General features: G+C 28.9%; 2 protein-coding genes across 2 annotated transcripts; one reads left to right on the top strand and one right to left on the bottom strand.

The window, feature by feature from the left end:
* The first annotated feature begins 3,591 nt into the window (after positions 1-3,591).
* Positions 3,592-6,581, top strand: LOC125865162 (UBP1-associated protein 2B-like). Its single transcript, XM_049545349.1, has 2 exons — positions 3,592-4,887; positions 6,339-6,581. The coding sequence occupies exon 1, from the start codon at positions 3,646-3,648 to the stop codon at positions 4,885-4,887; it is 1,242 nt and encodes a 413-aa protein (XP_049401306.1). The 5' UTR covers positions 3,592-3,645; the 3' UTR covers positions 6,339-6,581.
* A 2,716-nt stretch (positions 6,582-9,297) lies between these two features.
* On the bottom strand, positions 9,298-12,014 carry LOC125865184 (transcription factor MYB54-like). The gene is made up of 3 exons (XM_049545374.1): positions 11,448-12,014; positions 10,378-10,851; positions 9,298-9,705 (listed from the first exon to the last, which is right to left on the bottom strand). The coding sequence occupies exons 1-3, from the start codon at positions 11,743-11,745 to the stop codon at positions 9,521-9,523; spliced, it is 957 nt and encodes a 318-aa protein (XP_049401331.1). The 5' UTR covers positions 11,746-12,014; the 3' UTR covers positions 9,298-9,520.
* Positions 12,015-21,223: the final 9,209 nt, after the last annotated feature.

Here is a 21,223-nt window from a genome sequence, read left to right as displayed (position 1 = left end):
TTTTACTATATATAATAAGTGGGAATATCTACTACTTAGCACATGACAAGTGTTACATGTGCTTAGATAGTGTTGTACATTCTTCTTTTATGGTTGTACCTTTAAAATTTATATTATTGGACAATTTAACACCATTAATCACAATAATTAATAACTTAAAACATTTTTTTTAAAAAAATGAAAATTTGGATGACTCTCCAAATTTTATTTGTGTCACATAAATTGAGACAACAAAAATAACATATATTGGGTCCATTTTAATTTATTTGTCTTTTTTGTGTGTGTGTGTTTTTTATATTTATAAATTGCGTATAAATACTATAAATCATGATAGTTTACAACATAAAATATGTTTTGAAAAAAATACAAAAAATTCCACTGATTCTTCACGTGAATCTATCATAAAAATACTATAAATCATGATAATTGACAACATAGAATATTTCAAAAATAAATACATATAAAAAAATTCTATTGATTCTTGAAATTAATCTATCGTTACAAATTATGTATAAAATATAATAAATCGTGATAATTGACAACTTAAAATATTTATTAAAAAAAACACAAAAAAAAATTGACTGATTTTTAAAATTAATCTATCAATGTCACATAAAATGAGACAAAAGTAGTAATATGTATTATTTAATGTGAAATTATTGAAAACTACTTAAATTGTATTGTAAATCTTAACAATTAACAACATTTGATTGACTCTTGAAATTTTATCTATGCTACATACATTGAGACAAACGGAGTAATATATATTAAGTATTTAAACTTACGTACAACCTTATTGCTTTCTGTAAGCTTCGAATTATCGTGGTCATTTTTTAGGCTGATACAAGTTTTGTACATTTTCTATTTTTTTTTTTAATTATTATAAATCGCAATAATTAATAATTTAAAATATTCAAAAATATATATCAAAAATTTAGTTGGTTTTGGGAATTTTATTTATACTATATAAAATGGGACAAAGGAAGCAACATATATCATTTACAAATGACTTAAAAAGCATTAAAAATTACAATAATTACCAAATTAAAATATTTAAAAGCTATATAATAAAATAGTTTCACTCTTAGAATTCTATCAGGCTCACATATATTGGGACAGAAAAAATAACACATATCATTTTGAAATTATCAAAAAAGTATTATAAATAATAATAATTAACAACTTAAAATATCTAAAAGACATTTTAAAATGGTTAATTTTGTAATTTTATACATATCGCATAAATTAGGACAAAGTGACTAGTAATATAGGTTATTTGAAAGTTACATAAAAATATTATAAATCACAATAATTAATAACTTAAAACATTTTTTAAAAAAATATGAAAATTTGGATGACTCTCCAAATTTTATTTGTGTCACATAAATTGAGACAACAAAAATAACATATATTGGGTCCATTTTAATTTATTTGTCTTATTTTTTTTTTTGTGTTTTTTATTTTTAAAAATTGCGTAAAAATATTATAAATCATGATAATTGACAACATAAAATATGTTTTGAAAAAAATACAAAAAATTTCACTGATTCTTGAAGTGAATCTATCATAAAAATACTATAAATCATGATAATTGACAACATAAAATATTTCAAAAATATTGTATGTGGGTAGTTTTATTATGCCTTAAATAGTGTCAAAGAAAGTACAGGTTTGTGATAAAAAAATTTATTCTTTTATCCACGCAAACAATCGCTTCAAAAACTCCGTTATTAGCCCCAAAACATACCATTTATATTATTGGGCCTATGCATAACACGGGCACCATTATCTAGTACCTAATAAGATAGTAGTTTTCCTTATTTTTATCTTTTGTATAAAATTCATCCCCACAATTGGGCTTAACAAGACATAGTCCAACACATTTGGACCAAGAGCCCATCCCTTAAGAGGGTCAGGTTGAGCCCGACCCACCTGAGTTTATCCTATGTTTTCTTCCTTCATGGAATTAAACCATGAATTATTGTCAACATATGTCATGTATTTATTTTTATATTAACTTGGTAAACATCGGATGCGAATAAACCTTTACCTTCATACGAAAGGTATATATGAATATATTTCTCTTCAAGAAGCTCTAAAAGATCAACGTAATTGCATAATTACTACCCAACAAACTCTAACGAGCCATTTGGTATTTTGAACAAAACATAAATAGCCTTGAGATAAAAAATAATAATAATATTGTCTTGTTTTTGTTTGATTATTAATTTTGGGATAAGTTATATCAAAATTAGTGCAGAAATAAGTTATTTATGTGAGAGGGTAGAATAATAATATCTAGGTCAGTTATCTCGAGATAAAACAATTATAATGATAAAAGTACCTATACAGTCCTTTAAACTTTTTTTCTATTTAATAAGGTGGAGGGTGATTTTATCAACAAACAACTTACTCTTAGAAATTATGTTAGTGTATGTTATTTTCAATAGAACAAACTAAATAGTCAGTAAAAATTATATCACAATAACTAATTTCAATATAATTATTCCCTAACATAAGTTGTATTTAAGCCAAACTATCCCTAAGAGGTCGCTAGTACGTAGATAAGGAATAATAATTTCGAGATAAAGTACAAAATTATCCCATCATTTGTACTAAAATAATGCAATTAGTTATTTCATATGGAACAACTAATTTCATAAGATATATTAGTGAGATAAATTTATATATCCCTTCCCCTAGAAAATATCCCTAGGGTCGTTTGCTAGCTTGTAAAGATTTAGCTTATTCTTGCATTAATTTATGTATAAATTATACAATGTTTGAAAGCTTTGTTCAACTATAAAAATTAATACGACGTCCAGTTTGCAACTTAGAAACTAACATAACTAATATATAGGGGTGTTCACAATTTGGATAAAAATCGATCCAAATTGAAAAATCAAATCAAACTGATTTAATAAATCGATTTTATTTGGATTTGACTTGATTTGGTTTTAGATTTAAAAAAATTAATAGTATTTGATTTGATTTTGGTTTTTCTCGTAAAAATCGAAGAAATAACCGAATCGAATCGACAAATTATATACATAAATTTTATCATTATACATACATAATATATTTTTTGTATAAAGTTTTTAAAAGATCTAACATATGTTTTCATCAAAAATTATTTTTAATCTATTTATGAAAGCAAAAGCGTCCAAAACGAGAACATTTATCTTATTATTTTCATGTATATGAGAGTGTCTATGACAATTCTTCATGGAATTTGAATTATCATTATCTCTTCCTTCTAGGTCAAAATGGTGAATTTTGAAGCTCTACTCAAAATAGGTTTAGTGATCGAAAGTTTTATAATATCGGTCGTTTTTATTATTTTTCATTTTGAATGGATTGTGTCCTGACTTTTTTCTCGTTTCTCTTATTTTTGTGTATGGTTAATAGTCGAATAACCAAACTAAACTGAATCGAAACTAATAACAACCAAATCGATAAATGTATATTATATTTAATTTGATTTGATTTTGAGAATTTAAAAACCGAGTATATTAATTGGTTTTGGTTTCAACCGATAACTCATTCAAACCGACCTGTGTTTACTAATGCTTACATAAACCCTAGAAGAAAAGGAACTAGGGCTTAGAATTTCTCTGTACTGAGCTGAGCTTCCAGTTTGCTTCAATGGGGACTAAGCGAAAATCATCATCTTCAACCTCAAGGCCCCAACCTGAAGAGCAAAAACCTAAACTTCAACCTCCATCTTCATCTGAAGAAGAAGAAGAGGAAGAAGAAGAGTATGAAGAAGATCCCGAAGAATCCGAAACCGAAGAGAAATCCGAATCCGATCTAGAATCCGACTCCGACGGCGAAGATGAGGCGACCAAGCGAGATACTATTCGGAAAATTCTTGAACCATTCAGTAAAGATCAAATAATCCAGCAATTCAAAACCGCAGCTTCAAAGAATCCATCAATTCTCTCTCGGGTCACATCTTTTGCCGATTCTGACCCGACCCACCGGAAAATCTTCGTTCATGGACTCGGGTATGATGCAACTTCAGAGCAATTGCTCGACGCCTTTAAACCCTATGGAAAAATCGAGGAGTGTAAGCTGATTACTGATAAGGTTACAGGAAGAGCTAAAGGTTACGGGTTTGTGGTATTCGAAACACGGGTCGGGGCAAAAAGAGCTTTAAAGGAGCCCCAGAAGATAATTGGGAATCGTACTACTTCTTGTCAGCTGGCTGCTTTGCGATCTGCTGTGACTGGTCAAGATTCCGGTGGCCGGAAAATTTATGTTGGGAATGTTGGGCAGGATGTGGATAGTGAAAAGTTACGGGCTTTTTTCGCGAAATTTGGTGAAATTGAGGAAGGGCCTTCAGGGATTGATAGTGTTAGTAGGAAGTTTAAGGGGTTTGCTATATTTGTGTATAAGTCTGTTGAAGGGGCTAATAAGGCGTTGGAGGAACCGCAGAAATCGTTTGATGGGTGTCAATTGTTTTGTAAGAAATTTGTGGAGAATTTGAACAATGCTGGTAGTAGTAATGCAAATCAAGGTGTGCAGCAGAATGAGATGAGTTATGGTTTTGGAGTGACTCCTGGGATATTGAGTGGCGCGAGTATGAATGGTATGCCCCTTTTGATAGGGCAAAACATGGGATTTGGAATTAATCCATTGCTTGCACCAGGATTTAATCCGTTGTTTGGAGGGATTGGTGCTGGTTATGGTATAAATGGCATTAGTCCGGTTGTCATAGCTAGTTATGGTTCAGACCCAGCTTTGCAGGGATTAGGGACTTATCAGGGTGCACAAATGTGGCAGCCTTCTTTAGGAGGGTCAGCAGCAATGGCAACAATAACTACACCTGCAAAAGATTCATCTGGCACAGGAGGGGTGACCTATCCCTCGTCTCTGGGCCGCTAGGTAATGTCTTTTGAGCTTACTTGAACATGATCCCCTGTAATATGATTCATAGTTATTCAAGCTAATATTGTCTTAAATGTAATGCATTTTGATATCAGTATGTGAATGTATATTTAGTTGCCTTCTTTTTAGTCGACTTTATTACTCAGGTGTATTTCATGGTTATCAAATTCTAGCTTTGAAGACTATAGGTTTAGGTGATTGACATACCTTAAATATTGACTTTAGTCATGCTTGAAAGTATTTGTCAAGTAGAGCTTAGGTAGCGTATTTGATCAAACTGAATTTCATTTGTTTATTCTATTAGTAATTCACTTATGGTCTGCAAAGTGTAACTGCAGCAGAATGTGTCCCCTGGTTACATCGACTTTTGTAGGTGGCATTTAGATTGCTTCTATCTTTCAATACACTTCTGTGAGGGATTTTGTGTGTGCTGCATTTTATGGAATATTAATGGATTCTCCTTTCTTGTTCTGTATGTTCCATCCGGTCCCCTATAAAATGTTCCATCTTGACCAATTGACCTTGTAAATTCTTAGCAAATAGTCTATGGTATTCTAGCTAGCGAGAAGAATGTTAGACGAATTAATACATTTTTTGCAATTTGTACATTTTTAGGGATAAGTATAGGTTTGCATCGTTTATTAATTTACTTAAAAATTTCTATCACATGAAGTATTAACTCAGACTTCACCAAACATTGACTACTTTTTCATTACCACCAAGTCCAAGTATGGGGAAATCTACACGTCTTAAAAAAAATAAAATTGAATAATCATGTTAGAGATCAGTAAGGAAACATGATGAACGAGCTTCGTATGTCAGTTTCTGTTAGGTTATTTTTGTGCATTAAACATCTGTAATTTTGGTAGTGGGCTGGCCCTGGATAGTTGAAAGCTGGAACCGGAGTTTTGCGATGGTCATTCTAACACAAGTGCACTTGTCTTTTCTGCTCTGCATCATCTTGATGCTTTTGGATGAAATTTCATTACTTTAATTTTAAAAAACATGTGCACTTGTCTTGGCAGCCTAGTATTTTCATGTTATTATATTATAGTATTACGTTTTGTGCTATAGGGCTTCAAATTATATGAAAAAAAACTTTTTGTAATAACTCAAACCGTCTGATCTTATTGTTGGAGATGCAATTACTGTCCTCCACCTTTTTAAAATGCCTCGTCCTTCTGATTGCTGATTACTGGAATAAGTGGATCTCAAGGTGTTGTGATCCTAGGATCGAGATTCTTAATACTGTATCTCTCAGCATAGTACCTTGAGTAATTGTCGGATCAGAATCTTAAATTTAGTATCATTCACCTCAGTGCCTTGTGCTACTTTTAAGCGTAAAACAACATACTCATCAGTTATCATTTCAAGCTTTACCACATCTGTTTCTTATTAGTAATCCTCGTGTTCAACTGATCATCAATGAAACTCTTCTCCTGCAACAGATGACTGAGCGGCTCTGGGGTATGTGTGAGAATGGATGAAGTTAGCATTCTGATGTGCAGCGTCCAACACATTGAGAAGATGGCTGGAATTAGACAATATCTGTAAAAAGCTCCAACCAGAAGTACATCCGCGTCTACATTTCCTTCTTGCAACAACCAGTGTCGCATATCCTACCTAAAATGCTCATATGTAAGCCGTTTGGTTGAGTATTTCACATTTGGATTGAATATGATAAGATACATTTTAGAATTGTTATATACAGAATTGTTACATACTTTTGTCATTGCAAAGTAGGCTGAAATTTTCTCTATATTTTGTTGTTTCTTCCGCCGTTGATATCTTCCTTTTATTGCCTGAGCTATGTGTTGCCTATAATACTTATTTTGTTAAGGCAGGGGGAAGGGGAAATAGGTAGGGGATTACAAGGCGGGGAGTCAAATCCTAACCAACAAGATGAGAGTTCAGGTAGCCAATCAATCAACTGAGCTATTAAGATTCCCGTTGCCTACATTACTTTTCTTTCGATAAGACAGTTAAATTACTCACCAATTTTGACAAGATTTCTGTCTCTGTGACAAGTTCTCCTCCTGAGCCATCTTCATATAAGCCATCTTTATCTTTCGTAGAAATAACGTCTATTGATCACTTTTGTTCCTATTTTTGAAAAATAGTCTGTAAACATTTGTTGTTCGGTCCAACCCCACATCAGGGCGCTAATGATGATGGTGGTGGTGTGCGGTGGTAGTTGATAATGGTGGAATTAGTCATGAAAATGAATGGAGTAGTGATAAATCACCTATCATCTTTGTAGAAATTTTTAAATAGACATGTTAATAATATTAAGATTTTATTATATATTTCAATAATTCAGATCTATTTAGATCCATTAAGCGGTAATAAAATTATAAAAAAGAAAAAAACAAATACACTTGTATTTAGTAGAGAAGTAATATATTCATATATTAATTTTTGTATAAGTTATATAATATTTAGTAGCTAGTTAGGAAATAAGTTATTTATGTTTAAAATTAATACAACATTTAAAAATTCACATCCTAAATACATGTATAAGCTATAAGCAAATCGGGAATATCTTAGGTAGGATAAAAGATGAAACTACTTGATTCTAACCGGCTATCAAATGATCTCAATGAATAAATAGACTTTTATAACCGAAATATAATTAATTAAGCTTAAAACTTTCGTTAAGTGCAAACAAATGACAATTAAACAAAGGAATCTTTCTTCCCCTGTGTGTGAAGACTTATCAATCCATCATGATAAAGATTAAAGACAAGACTTGTCTGCAGTATTTCTGCAGATAATTAGGAATTGATTGGAGAAAATATTCTCTCAAATCTTTCAACTTTATCTTATTCACGTGAACTTGGACTAAATGGTAAAATTATTTTCGTGTGATATATATGTCACAATTTCGAGTAAAATTAATAACTAATATCTGTATTAGGTATGTTATCTATGTTGCACCTTGGACTGTCAATTGAAGTTGTTGCTTCCATAACTTCCAAAATATTTGACCTATATATTTGGATTTTCGCTTATTGTTCACACCACTATAATCAATTAGACATGATATTATCCCTAAATCATCATTGAAAGTTTTGCTAACGCCTATGTTAATATAATGGTGCCTTGAATTGGCCTCTGCCCTTTGCTTTGATCCTATTCAGATTTTTTATAATAATTTATGTATCGAACTGTAATATTACACTATTGCTAGTAAACTGATTATCGTACGAGCTCGTTCATATTACCGATTTTAAGTTCGAAATAAAGAAGGATAATAGCTCTCAATAGAATTTGCTCATGTTATTGATTTCATATGAGTTATGTGTTTATTTTTTTATCATTTTATCCTATAAGTGATTAGGTTCACTTAATCCAATTAGAAATAGTAAAAAAAGGAGTTAATTATTTCATGCAAAATTAAAAAGCATGCCAGAAAGATGTCATCATGAAGCACACGTGTAAAAGGTATTTAGTAATTATTAAAAGAAAACATGCAAAAATATAATAAAATTATTTTCAACAAATCACTATCACAGGCAGTCAACAAAAGTATACCAAACTCCAAACAAAAAAGTCATAAAAGATAGGCAAATAAACCCCTTTTTTCTTTATCTTTTGCCTGATATGCCAAAAACTACAATTAATACTTCAATGTCATTAAAACGAAATTCAAACGAAATAGACTTCCTTTGAATTATTTTGAAAATCACACCATTTCTGCCACAATTATCACCATCGTTAATCATCATTATGTCATCCACAACCACCATCTTCAAATCAACTACAACCATCACTATGCTTATCGTTAAGCATCAAAATCAATTATCAGCACTATTAATTATTATTTATAATTATGATCACCAATCATTATTACATCCACTAATTACTATTCTGATACTTATCACTATTAATCAACATTATATATCACTAGCTAACATTATCATTCATCATCGCCATTAGTATCAATATTATTCCACTACTAGTTATCGATCGCTATCAATAATAATCATGGTTAATCACTATTACCAATCACTAGTCCATAAAACACAACTCACAAACCACCATCATCAATCAACGCCATTCCAAATCGACCAGACAATCATTATCGTTAGGCATCACCATTATCAATTGTCATATAAATATCTGAAATATTTTATTTATATAATACTAAGTCAAACAAATTTATACATTCAGACATTGAGAAAAACAAACCGTCTTACTTATTTTAGTATTCAGATCTTAATGCAACATCTTAATATTCATATGTGTATTCAAATTTAAACCTCTAAATCTTAATATACATCTTAATATTCAGATGTACATCTAAATTCAAGCGTCATATAATCTTAATAAAAACAAATGAAACCTTAAAGAATCATCTACCCTTCAAAGCCTTTTTTTTCCCCTATTAATATAGAAGACTATACAAACCACAAAGAACTACTAGTATTTCAAGATAACTCTATTAATAGAGAATAATTAGAGGCAATATTAAGCAATCACCACCAAGTTACAAACTAATTAATCCTACTTCATCCGTTGACAAAACAAAACTCTTAATTAGCTTCTATTAATTGTTACTACAATTCCACATTATATTATGTAATAAAATAAAATAAAATACCCTCAAAATCCCACTTATATTTAATTTTCAAGTGGCTCCAACTCCAAGAAAATCAATGAAGTTCACAGTTTTTACATCTTCATCTTCTTCATAAATCTTGACAATATTGGTCATGTTGTTGGCTACTGACTCAGATGCTGAAATATCTGAATTTGTATCTGACATATTTCCATACAAGCCCATTTTCATCTCTTCTTCATCTCTTGACAACCCTATAATAAAACAAAAAATAAAATAATTAAAAAGATTTACATATATTGATGATAATTTACTAGAAATAATAATACACTAGTTGTTACAAATAAATGTTTCTCAGACTTTTCAAAAATATTGTTGTATTTGTGTCAAATCCTTGGGAAATGGGTCAGAGTTGATTTCTCGTATAGTCACTTAACTAATACTTACTCTATCCTATATATTAGTTGTCCACTTTTCCCTTTATAGATAGTTTTACTTGCCCCTTAAAAAGTGTTTTTTAAACTTAACAAACTTTTTTACTTTAAGAGTAAAATGAGTAAAAATCAATTAATTTTTTAATTTTGTATATTGACAAGTAATTACGTACAACTATTTATAATAAAGTAGACAATAAATATGAGACGGAAGAAGTAGTTATTATCTTAACAAACCATTTTTTCTTCCGAAGAAAATTGGAATCAAGAGAAAAAAACTAACTCTATTAGTTGAGTGACCATAACCCTTCAAATATACCTACTTTAAAGGATATGATGTACACCCCTAACATTTTTGAAGCGTTCAAACATCATAAAAATCACAGGTTTTAACTATAGTGATAATTGAAATATACATATTTTATACTATCAGTATATATAACTTAAACTCGTTTTTAAATAAGTAAAAAAGAAGGAAGAAAAAGCTTATACCTTTGTTAGAATAAATGATTCCTTGATGCTCCACATGATGATGATTAAATCTTGTCATGAGAAAAGGATGAATAATGGCTTTAGAAGAAGATGGTGTCAGTGAAAGATCAGTGCAAGTTGAATCACTTTGAAGATCATCAACAATGTTGCTAGAAATTGTTGAATCACTTTGTATGATCATATCATCATTATTAATATTATTATTGTTATTTGGAGCAATAATTTGTTGCAAATTTGATGTTTTTCTTCTTCTATACACACTATTTTGTTCTCTATATTTTCTTGCCATTATGACATGCCAATGATTCTTCACTGCATTGTCTGTCCTCCCAGGGAATAGCCTTGCAATCATTGACCATTTGTTGCCATACATTTTGTGTGCTGCTAATAATCTTTCCTCTTCTTCTTCTGAGAATGCTTTTCTGTTGATTCTTGGATCTAGTTGATTAAACCATCTCAATCTACAACTTTTCCCTAAAAAAGAAAAAAAGAATTGGAATTTAGACGTTGTGAATTCTGAGTTTAAAAAAAGCAAGTCATGGGACTCAAAATTTAGACGTGGTAGATTTTGAGTAGTTAAAAAGTGATTTGTAGGTTGATGACTTTCACATGGGATAACTATCATCTCCTACCAGCAATAAGTACTAGATAATCTCTATCCATCAAGACTAAGATAAATGGGAAGAATTTTTGTCTCCATTGAGATTCGAACGTGGATCTCAACCACTTCATTGACTACAAAAGACGTGATATATCTTCTAACTCCTTCAAGGTTTGGTGGCTTAGCCTTTTTTTTTTTACCACAAAGAAATAGAACCAACCAAGACTGAACTCTAGCCCCATTCTTGTGATTCGACTTTCTTGTGATAATAATTGCAAATGAGCAAGTGGAGGACGATAACTAACTAAAGAGGTAGCGAGACTAACCACAATTTCAGAACTCATAGTTAGATCCGCCACTATGTAAAAACATTTTAATTAAACATATTAAACAAACTTTATACTATATGAACACTTCATTGAATATATCCAACAAAAATACCCAAAAAAAATGAGTAATGAAATATTACCTGATCTTCCTTCAAGTTTTTCAGCAATGAGATTCCAATTTTGTGGACCATATTGACCAACAAGTTCTTTAAGCTTTGCATCTTCATGAGGTCTCCAATGACCTCTAGCACATAACTTTGTACCCCCATTAATATTATTATTATGATTAGTCTCCTTAATCCCAATTAAATCTACTAGTCCCTCTTCTTCATCCTTAAACTTATTTTCCATTTGATGTAATATCCAAGGATTTTCTTCAACACAAGGGACTAAAAAGTTCATTTCTTGAACACAAAAAGAACCAACACCACTATTCATGTGTTCAAAGACACCTTTTTTTGTAATACTTAGAAAAAATGATTTACTAAACCAAAATTAAAGATTCAAAATGGGTTTTTTTCTGCTTTGAAAAAGGAAAAATGGGTAGGAAATAGTTTTGTAAAAATATTAAATTTTGGTCAGAAAATTAGACCAAAAAAAGAAGAAGAGTAATTTCATTGTTGATGTTTAGAGAAGAAATGAGAGCATAAGGGAACAAAAAGAAAAAGAGTTGTAACGTTTAAAAAGGACCAAGTGACGAGAAGCATGAAACAGAATCGTCTTTTCATTGAATATATAAGAAAATAAAAACAATAAAACAAAAACAATATTAAATAAATAAACTTACACGATTCTTTCATTTTTCTAGGAATCAAAATTCTCTTTTTTTTTCTTTTTTTTTTAATTTTTTTTTTCTATAACCTACTCTATATTTTAACAAATATTTACATGACTTTCAAATCAGTATTATTTTTATTACCCTCTTATTATATTCTTTGATTTTATCACGTCTTTAGCTTTATTTATTATATTATTTGTGGTTGTTAATGTTTTATTCCCAATTATTTTCAATATGGATTCTTTACTATGTATTTGTTTTACATGCTTAATTTTCTATATGTATTACATTGAATATATTAGTATTGTTGTTGTTTAAACAGATGCATAAGTATTTTCAGCACTTAATCATGCCTAATTAATACATATTACACTATAATAAATTACTTTATTACTCCCTTGATTCATTTTTAGTTGTCATGTTTCGCTTTTCGAAAGTTAATTTGACTAATTTTTAAAGTTATATTAAATCACATTAAATCAATATTTCAAACTAAAAATTTAGATATTCAAAAACTATATGAAAGATATTATAAATTACAATTTTTTTGCATAATGAAAAAATACATCCTAAAATATTATTCAAAGTTCTTATCATTTGAATCTAAAAAAAGGAAACGATGACAACTGAAAGTGAACGGAGGGAGTATAATAAGTTGAGTTTATTTATATTTAAGATAAACAATATCACCAAGATACCAATAATTTATCAATAATTTATTTATTCTTAACTAAAGATCTCAAATTCAAATATTTTCTCAATAATTGCAAAAAAAATTCAGTCATAATGTTATAAAGTAAAAAAATAATAATGGCTAGACCGTTGTCTTTAACCATAAACGTCAATCGAAGAGTTAATACAATAGTAATATAAATAAAAATTACAGAAATGTAACTTTTTTTCTTTTACTATGTAATTTGTTAGTAATAATAATAATAATAATAATAATACTCTAATTTATTATACTTTCGGTTGTAACAATAATAATTAAAGTAGACAATAAAATAATAAAAATAATTTTTAAATAGTTTAAAATTAAGTGTGGTCGTGTGTGTGGGAAAATGAGAACCGCTCGTGTGGGTGGGTGGGAACTTCCATTAACACACACTGTTGCACTTGGACTTTGTGCTCTTTATTTCTTGTAACGAGTGCTACTCTCGAATTTTCATGAAAATAGAATCTATTTGTTCTTTTTTCGTTTTTGTATTTGAAATTTACTGACTCGATTAATTTATTTTTAAATACTTTATACAAGATTTGTTTAAAAAGAAAATACTTTTGAAAAATTATTATATGACATTTTTTTCTGTAGTCGATTAAAAAGCGAATGACACATTTTCATATTTAGTGGCTATTTAATTTTAGAATGTTTATTTTACTTCAATGAGATGATTTATAGTTATACAAACATTTATGATTTATTTTAAATTATAAATTTTAAAAATTAATATTTCTTTATTAAATTTCTTGACCAGTCAAACTACATTATATGAATTAAAATGGACATGATATTAATAAGGGAGACCATCCCAACTAACTATTAATCAAGATTTGTTATCAAGAGTCTTCATTTTAATTCAAAAATTGCTATAGAGGATAGAGTGATTTTATCCATCTCAATCTTAAACACTACAATTATTTTTTTAAAAAAGTAGACACTATAACCTAACAAATTTAACATCGAAAGAAACTACAAAATAAATAATTAATTATTAAAGGCATCAATAGGTTAAAATAAAATGTTAATCAAGATCCCTTTTGTCGGTGTATACCGTGTCAATTTGACTCTAAAGTCCAAAATAGAGGCGGAAGTTTTATTTATTATTTATAATATATCGAGTATAGTATGATAAAATTTTAATAGAATAGAATATACATAGATTTCATCCTATCCTTAGGGATCGTTTCGTTGTAAAATAAATCGCTTCAAAGATTAATTATCTATTATTCCATTTATATGTTATAATTTATCTCATTATTACGATATAAATGGTATGATACGTAATCCAAAAGCTACCCTTAGAGTTCGTTTAATTGAAAATAAGAGATGAAATATACTTCCGATCAAATACAGAATAAAATAATCGTAATATATCGGAAATATTGTAGTAAAGGACAGTTGTGGGGGTTAAAGGAGTGGGGTTGTACGTGATAAATTACGTGGGATTGGACCAAACGTGGAATGGGAAAAACCTATGGCGCAAACAACGGTTTCTTTTTCAGCCTTTTTCTATCATTCTGTTATAATATTCTTTGTAACGCTTACTTTTGTCCTTAAAAAAACTTTATATTATCCATTATTATTATTATTATTATTTAGTTTTTCATTTGAGGTCTCATTTTTTTTTATTAGAGTTAAGAGTACAACATATGGATATTAAGATGTAGATTAAAATTTAATAATCATAGATATTTCAGTTTACTAAATATATAATCTTATATAGAAAAAAAATATATGAAGGTGATTACGATCAAAAAATATTTGTTTTATTCATTTTCAATTGTCATAGTTTTTTTTTTAGAGTCAAATGATAAGAATTTTGACTAATATTTTACGATGTATTTTTTTTTTTATCATATTGATATGTAAGAAAATTGCAATTTATAGTACTTTTCATATAATTTTTGAATATATAAATTTTTTGTTTAAAAGATCGAATTAATATTTACTTTGAAAATTAATCAAATTGATTTTTGAAAAGCGCAAATAACAATTAAAAGTGGACGGAAAGAATAGTAGATGGTACACCTTATGTTCATTTCACTTGTGAGTATNATGTAAGAAAATTGCAATTTATAGTACTTTTCATATAATTTTTGAATATCTAAATTTTTTGTTTAAAAAATCGAATTAATATTTACTTTGAAAATTAATCAAATTGATTTTTGAAAAGCGCAAATAACAATTAAAAGTGGACGGAAAGAATAGTAGATGGTACACCTTATGTTCATTTCACTTGTGAGTATTAGTAGTGTGGTGTACTTTAATTTCATATTATTCAATGTATATTATTATTATTATTTAGGTTTGGAGTTCGATTAAATTTGTATTTGTGCTCAAATGTCCTACATTAAAGGGTAAAAGACTATGTAACAAAGATGATTTCATATTTAGAGAAATTAGGAAAATTTAAACTCGATACTTATAATTAAGAATGAAAAAATAGTTATCACTCTATCATAACCGTGTGTTTTTGTTTTTAAGGGAAGGTGGGACGCATTTTTTGTTGTTAAAGAGGAGAATGAAACGGTCGTCACTTTTTCGCATGACGATGTTTTCCGTTATGCACACGTGCGGTTCAATCTTGTCTTTGCACGTGTGTCAGTTTTCACTTTATTGGGCTTTTACACATCACCTTTTTTTTGACATCTTTTGGAATTAAAAAGATTTTTTTTTCCTAAAATTTGAAAATTTTTATTTATTGGTTTTTGTGATTATTTCAAAACAATATTTTTTCAAAGAAGAACAATTCACCAATACACATTTTTTTGTTTGTTAATAATGAAGACTTAATAATTTTGCTCTAATCTATACTTTTTATGTTTCAAAATTAGTGTCTTAATAAAAATGATGTTCATTAAAAAAATCAATAAATATAGTTTATCGAACTATTTCTATTTAATAAATATTTTTAAAAAAAATTGAACTCTACTAAGTAAATAGAATATAGAGGTATAATTAAAAAACATACTAATTTTTCTTCTAAATTGTGAAGATGACATTTATTTTGAGACAATTTTTTTTGCTCAGGCGATACTTATTTTAGGACGAAAGTCTATCAAAATATATTACATTTAAGGTTGTAATAATTTTACTTGATTTGTGTATTCATTATTGAATATGGGCAAAATGACAAATATACCCTCGAACTATCATAAATGGTATGCAGATACCCTCCGTTATGCTTTTAGGACATTGATGCTATGCCGTTCAAAAATTTTATCATATATACCCTTTATACTAATGGATATACACGTATCATAATGTAGTCTTCTGTTAGAGTAAAGGCTATATATACTCTAATTTTTGGATGACAAGGGCATCAATGTCCCAAAAGTATATATAACAGAGGGTATTTGCATACTATTTACGATAGTCAAGGATATATATATTTATCATTTGTCCCTTGAATATATACAAGTATCGTCAATATTTTGGTATTTTAAATATAAATGTTCGAACGAGGGTAAAAGTTCAATTTTTTTAATTAATTTAATTACACATAAAAATAGTTTAATTTTAAATAAGTTGAAATCGATTATATAAAGTGTCATGCACCGACTAATATTTACTCTATTTATTAAGCTCATATGAACAAAATCTATGTACAATCTTTATACTCCCTCCGTCCCTATTTACTTGTCCATATTTCCTTTTTTGGTTGTTCCTATTTAGTTGTCCATTTTGACAAATCAAGAAAGGACAACAAATTTTTTCCTATTATACCCTTATTTACACTTCTTGAAAATTGTAAAAGTGTATGTTGTTTCCCTCCAATTTATTTCACTTTAATTCAAATAAGTGGTTGTAATTTTGAAGTGAAAAGTTGTCATAAGGGTAAAATTGTAACTTCACTGTGCTAATCATTGTTGCCTTAATCTGTGTGTCATTTCTAAAATGGACAACTAAAAAGGGACGGAGGGAGTATTTCTTTAAGGTAATTATTAAAAGCACAATAATTATCTTTTCTGAGTTTACCTAACACTTTATTGCCAGTATGCCACGTTTGCTTGATTCCCACTATAATAATTGTCACAATCTTTTTATTGAAATTTCAATCATAGCTACTACACTAGTGACACAAATTCTTTATTAGTTATTGTCAAAACATAAAACTTAAATTTAGGAAATTGAAAAATGATTGATTCCCACCATAATTATTATTCATGCATGAGGTGCCTAATTCATGTTTCTTTTCCTAAAAAATGAAATAAAATTTAGAAGCTAAAATAACAAATTTAATGTAATTCCACAAATAAAGTACGTAAAATATTATAAAATATTGCTAACATTATTCTATATTTTTTATTACCATATTAAGCTTGTGTTAAAAGAGTTGTATGTTATTGTAGATCAACTTAACACAATAATGTAAAAACTTTCGAGGAGTGTTAAAGTACAATTTTAATTTTTCAAACTCTGGGAAGTGGGGGACGGTCCTACGCACAAACAACAACCACATTGGGTCTTCGTTGTGATCAAAAGCGAATCATTTTTTGTTTTTTTGATCAATTCATTCGTGAATAGCAATTTAACAGAGTGAGCGAGTACTTCTATATGCTTCACATTACTCTTAATTGTCGTAGAGGTTATAGTTTCGTAGTAAAAATTAACAAAAAACGTGATGAATATCCTGTTTTAAGGTATGAAGATTATAATTCTACCTACTTCGCCTGTTTCATAGCGTATTATATATATTCAAATCAATTAATAGATAGTCTGATCTGTTACGATAGATGAAAAGAGATAGAGAGAAAAGTTCTCCTAAGAATTGATTTGTTCCTAACTCTTTAATTTTACCCCACAAAAGATGTTTGTAATTGGGTTTGTTGAGATGTCCCTCTTGAAACAAAAGGACACCAAAAGCAGTCTTTGTTGAAAAGTGATCTAAGGGAACATCAAAAAACATATATCAATGATTTATCACTTACTCTTTTTAACATATGCATTTTCTTATATGTGAATATTGACATTTTAGACTTTTTTTCTAACTTTAATCCACAAAGATACAAACATGTCATTTTTAAATACATAACATCATATATTATACACTCTTAAAAAGCAAGACTATAATAGTAGTGTTAGAAACCCTTGGTAAACCCTTGGTTTAATGTTTTTGGTAGGGTATATCATCTACTAAAAAGAGGAAACCCTAAATCCAGCCACACACACAAAAATATATATATTTCTTATTCGGTGTCTAGTATCTAATCTTGAACTTGATTAATTCAAATTCGTGTTAAACAATTTCATTTTATGGATAAATTAAAGTGTTCTCTGTGAATGACGATTCCATTATGAGAGCTTAAACTTGTTGAGTCTCACATCAGTGCGAACTAAGATTATGTGCCTTTTATATATATAGTTTTGGATCTTCACCTCATGAACTAACTTGTAGATATGAGTTAGGCTCGATATTCATTTATTTTTAATCATGATATCAGAATCAATATTATTTCAATTTTTTTCTAACTAGATATTGCCCCATTTTATATTATCCTTACTCCAGATCGATGTGCATGCAATCCTAAGCATATAGAGGGTGTCGAGTCCTATATCGATTGAATTGAAAATTATATACCCATGTGTATAATTTTTGATAATCCTCATCTCACGAGAATTGAATTAGACATAAGATTCATTTTTTTAGCAAAATCTGAGACTTATGATTATGAATAAAAGAATTTTTATCGTCCCACCTATTGAAGAAGAAGGAAGCTGACAATTGGAACATGTCAAATGAACAGGTCCAACGAAACTGACTTACGAGTTTCCAGCACTGCTCTAGAATTAGAGTCGCACTAGGATCAGACTGCTTATATTAATTAGGATTATATTATGACTAGAATTATATTATGATTAGGATTATATTACGACTATGATTAGATTATTTATAATTGCATTATTATTATTATTATTATTATAGTAGTAATAGGTATTGTAATAAGACTCTAAGTATAGTTAACTTAGGACTCTACAATTCTCTCCCTATATAAGGAGGTTGTAACTCAACATTACTTTTATCAATACAATCCTTGATTTCTCTAATCCTAGACGAGAGATTTCTACACCACTATATACTAAGGATGATTTTTTTTTTTTTAAAAAGAGTCTCGAGAATGGTGAGCTTGACTCATAGGAGTGAAGACGTGTGATCTATTATTGAGACTAGTGAGTTTACTAGATATTCCTACTTGACCATTTGAATCAACTCTTTGACGTTAATAATAAGTAGTTAAGAGAATTAAAGATAGTCAAGTTGTATTTAATTACTCTAGTGTTTTCATATTTAATGAAGGAGACATTTTCAAGTAGGTACAAATATTTCTTTTATTATATATAAACAAAAAGAATATTAGAACTAAAAGTGCCTAACTTGATTAATCTTTTGTTTTAATTGTGTGGCCTACCATACATGGATTTTCCAAGAATGCAATGTATTTGGAGGCTCGATGTGCATCAGTCAATATTTTTGAAGAAATAACTACATACTCACTTTTATTTTTGGTTGCAATTTTTTGGATTATTATATATTTTTTCAGCAATTATATGAAGTTTAAAATTATCAAAGTAAATATAATTTTATTTAGTAATGATTAAGATTGGGTTAATTTTAGATCAGAGATTAACTACATCTTCACCATGCACAAATGTGTCCAAAAATAAAAAGTTGAAACCTTGAAAAAGGCACAAAGCCAAGGTTAATTACTTAGGGAATCTTACTAAAAAAAATATTAATTAAGAATAACAAAGTTGTAATTAGTGGTTTATTTGTATAATAAAGAAATTAAAAGACAAGGACAAAATACTATGTATATATTATATATAACTTAAAAAAAATTTATTGTAAAATTTTTCCTAACTGTTTCACCCAACATTTTACTGTTGTTCTTGGTATTGTTGCTGTGGTTATAGGAATCATCCTCTGAAAAGTGAAATATTAGAATATATTTAGTTGGACGAATAATTAATTAATTTAATTTGGGGGGTGGGGGAGAAAAGTAGTATAAATTCGAACCTAATTGCTCATTAATATTATTTATTGAAATTTTAATTATTGTCACAATCTAAATCTCGTCCTTTTCGTTTGTTGACAAAGAAACATTTTCGAGTGTGCACAAGGTAAATTTTGTTTTAGTGTAATAGTTCGTAAATCGTGTTAGATAAGTCTCGTGTGATGAGTTCAATTAAAAACACAGGTAGAGGATTTTGAACTTGAGACTCTGCGACTTCTTATTCAAAAGATCACCTACTTGACCAATTTAGTCAGAAAAAGTATGCGGAGGATTTTGAACCTAAGACTCTACGACTTTCTATTTGAAAGATCACATATTCAACCAATTCAGCTAGAAAAACTATGCGGAGGATTTTGAACTTAGACTCCGCGACTTCCTATTTGAAAGTTCACATGTTCAATTAATTCAGCCAGAAAAATAATGCAGAGGATATCGAACCTAAGACTCTGCGATTTCCTATTTGAAAGAACAACTGCTCAACCATTTTAGCTAGAAAAAGTATGTGGAGGATTTTGAACTTGAAACTCCGCGACTTCCTATTTGAAAGTTCACCTATTCAACTAATTCAGCCAGGAAAAGTATGCAGAGGATATCGAACCTGAGACTCTATGACTTCCTATGAGACTTCCTATTTGAAGGATCACCTGCTCAACCAATTTAACTAGGAAAGGAATGTGGAGGATTTCAAACTTAAGACTCTGCAGCTTCCTATTTGAAAGATCACCTGGTCAATCAATTCCGCCACCGCGAATCTAAATCTCTTCCTTTTTAAACAATAAACAAAGATGTCAGTTTTGATTCTTTTCTTGTTCTCATAGATACTAATCATATTTCCAAGAAATAATATTACAAATATTGAAATATACTAGAAAGAATCGTTAAACCCTAAAACGATCCAAAATTAGGTTCATGTTCTTGATAATAGCAAATGTTCCACTTCTTAAAATACCCCAAAATAATATTAATAATATGGACATCGTAGTTATCCACAAATTGGTTTACCTAATTATATCCTTCCGATGTTGTAACCTAACAAAACAAAAAAAAATAATTAAATTCTACTTACGTTTTGAACTACTCCTTTTGTCCCAAAATATCTGTCGTTTTTTTTTCTGGAACTTCAAACTATGTAAGCTTTTGATTACGTTTAAAAAGTTTCAGTTTTCATCGTATAGACATAAGAAGAATTAGAACTATTTATTCCATTCAAATAATTAAATTAACTCTAAAAAAGTGATACTTAATTTGTGACGAAGGTAGTACAAACTAATTCATTATTTATGTGTCTAACAAACTATAAACCTATAATGTTTTTGGCTAATTAATTGTTTCCGCTAAAAAACATAATGATAACCTCTTAAATCAATAGTGTCGGCTAATTATTCCACTAAAAAAACATTA

The sequence above is a fragment of the Solanum stenotomum genome, chromosome 5 (assembly GCF_019186545.1).
Source record: "Solanum stenotomum isolate F172 chromosome 5, ASM1918654v1, whole genome shotgun sequence".
Lineage (NCBI taxonomy): Eukaryota > Viridiplantae > Streptophyta > Magnoliopsida > Solanales > Solanaceae > Solanum > Solanum stenotomum.
This window is presented reverse-complemented; position numbering and strand designations above follow the sequence as displayed.

Bases quoted from the DNA above. Each gene is read 5' to 3' on its own strand.
- LOC125865184 (XM_049545374.1), bottom strand. From the start codon at position 11,745: ATGAATAGTGGTGTTGGTTCTTTTTGTGTTCAAGAAATGAACTTTTTA. The intron at 10,852-11,447 runs GTAATATTTCAT...TTTCTTTTTTAG, and splicing joins AAAACTTGAAGGAAGATCAG to GGAAAAGTTGTAGATTGAGA. The intron at 9,706-10,377 runs GTATAAGCTTTT...GTTTTATTATAG, and splicing joins AATCATTTATTCTAACAAAG to GGTTGTCAAGAGATGAAGAA.
- LOC125865162 (XM_049545349.1), top strand. From the start codon at position 3,646: ATGGGGACTAAGCGAAAATCATCATCTTCAACCTCAAGGCCCCAACCT.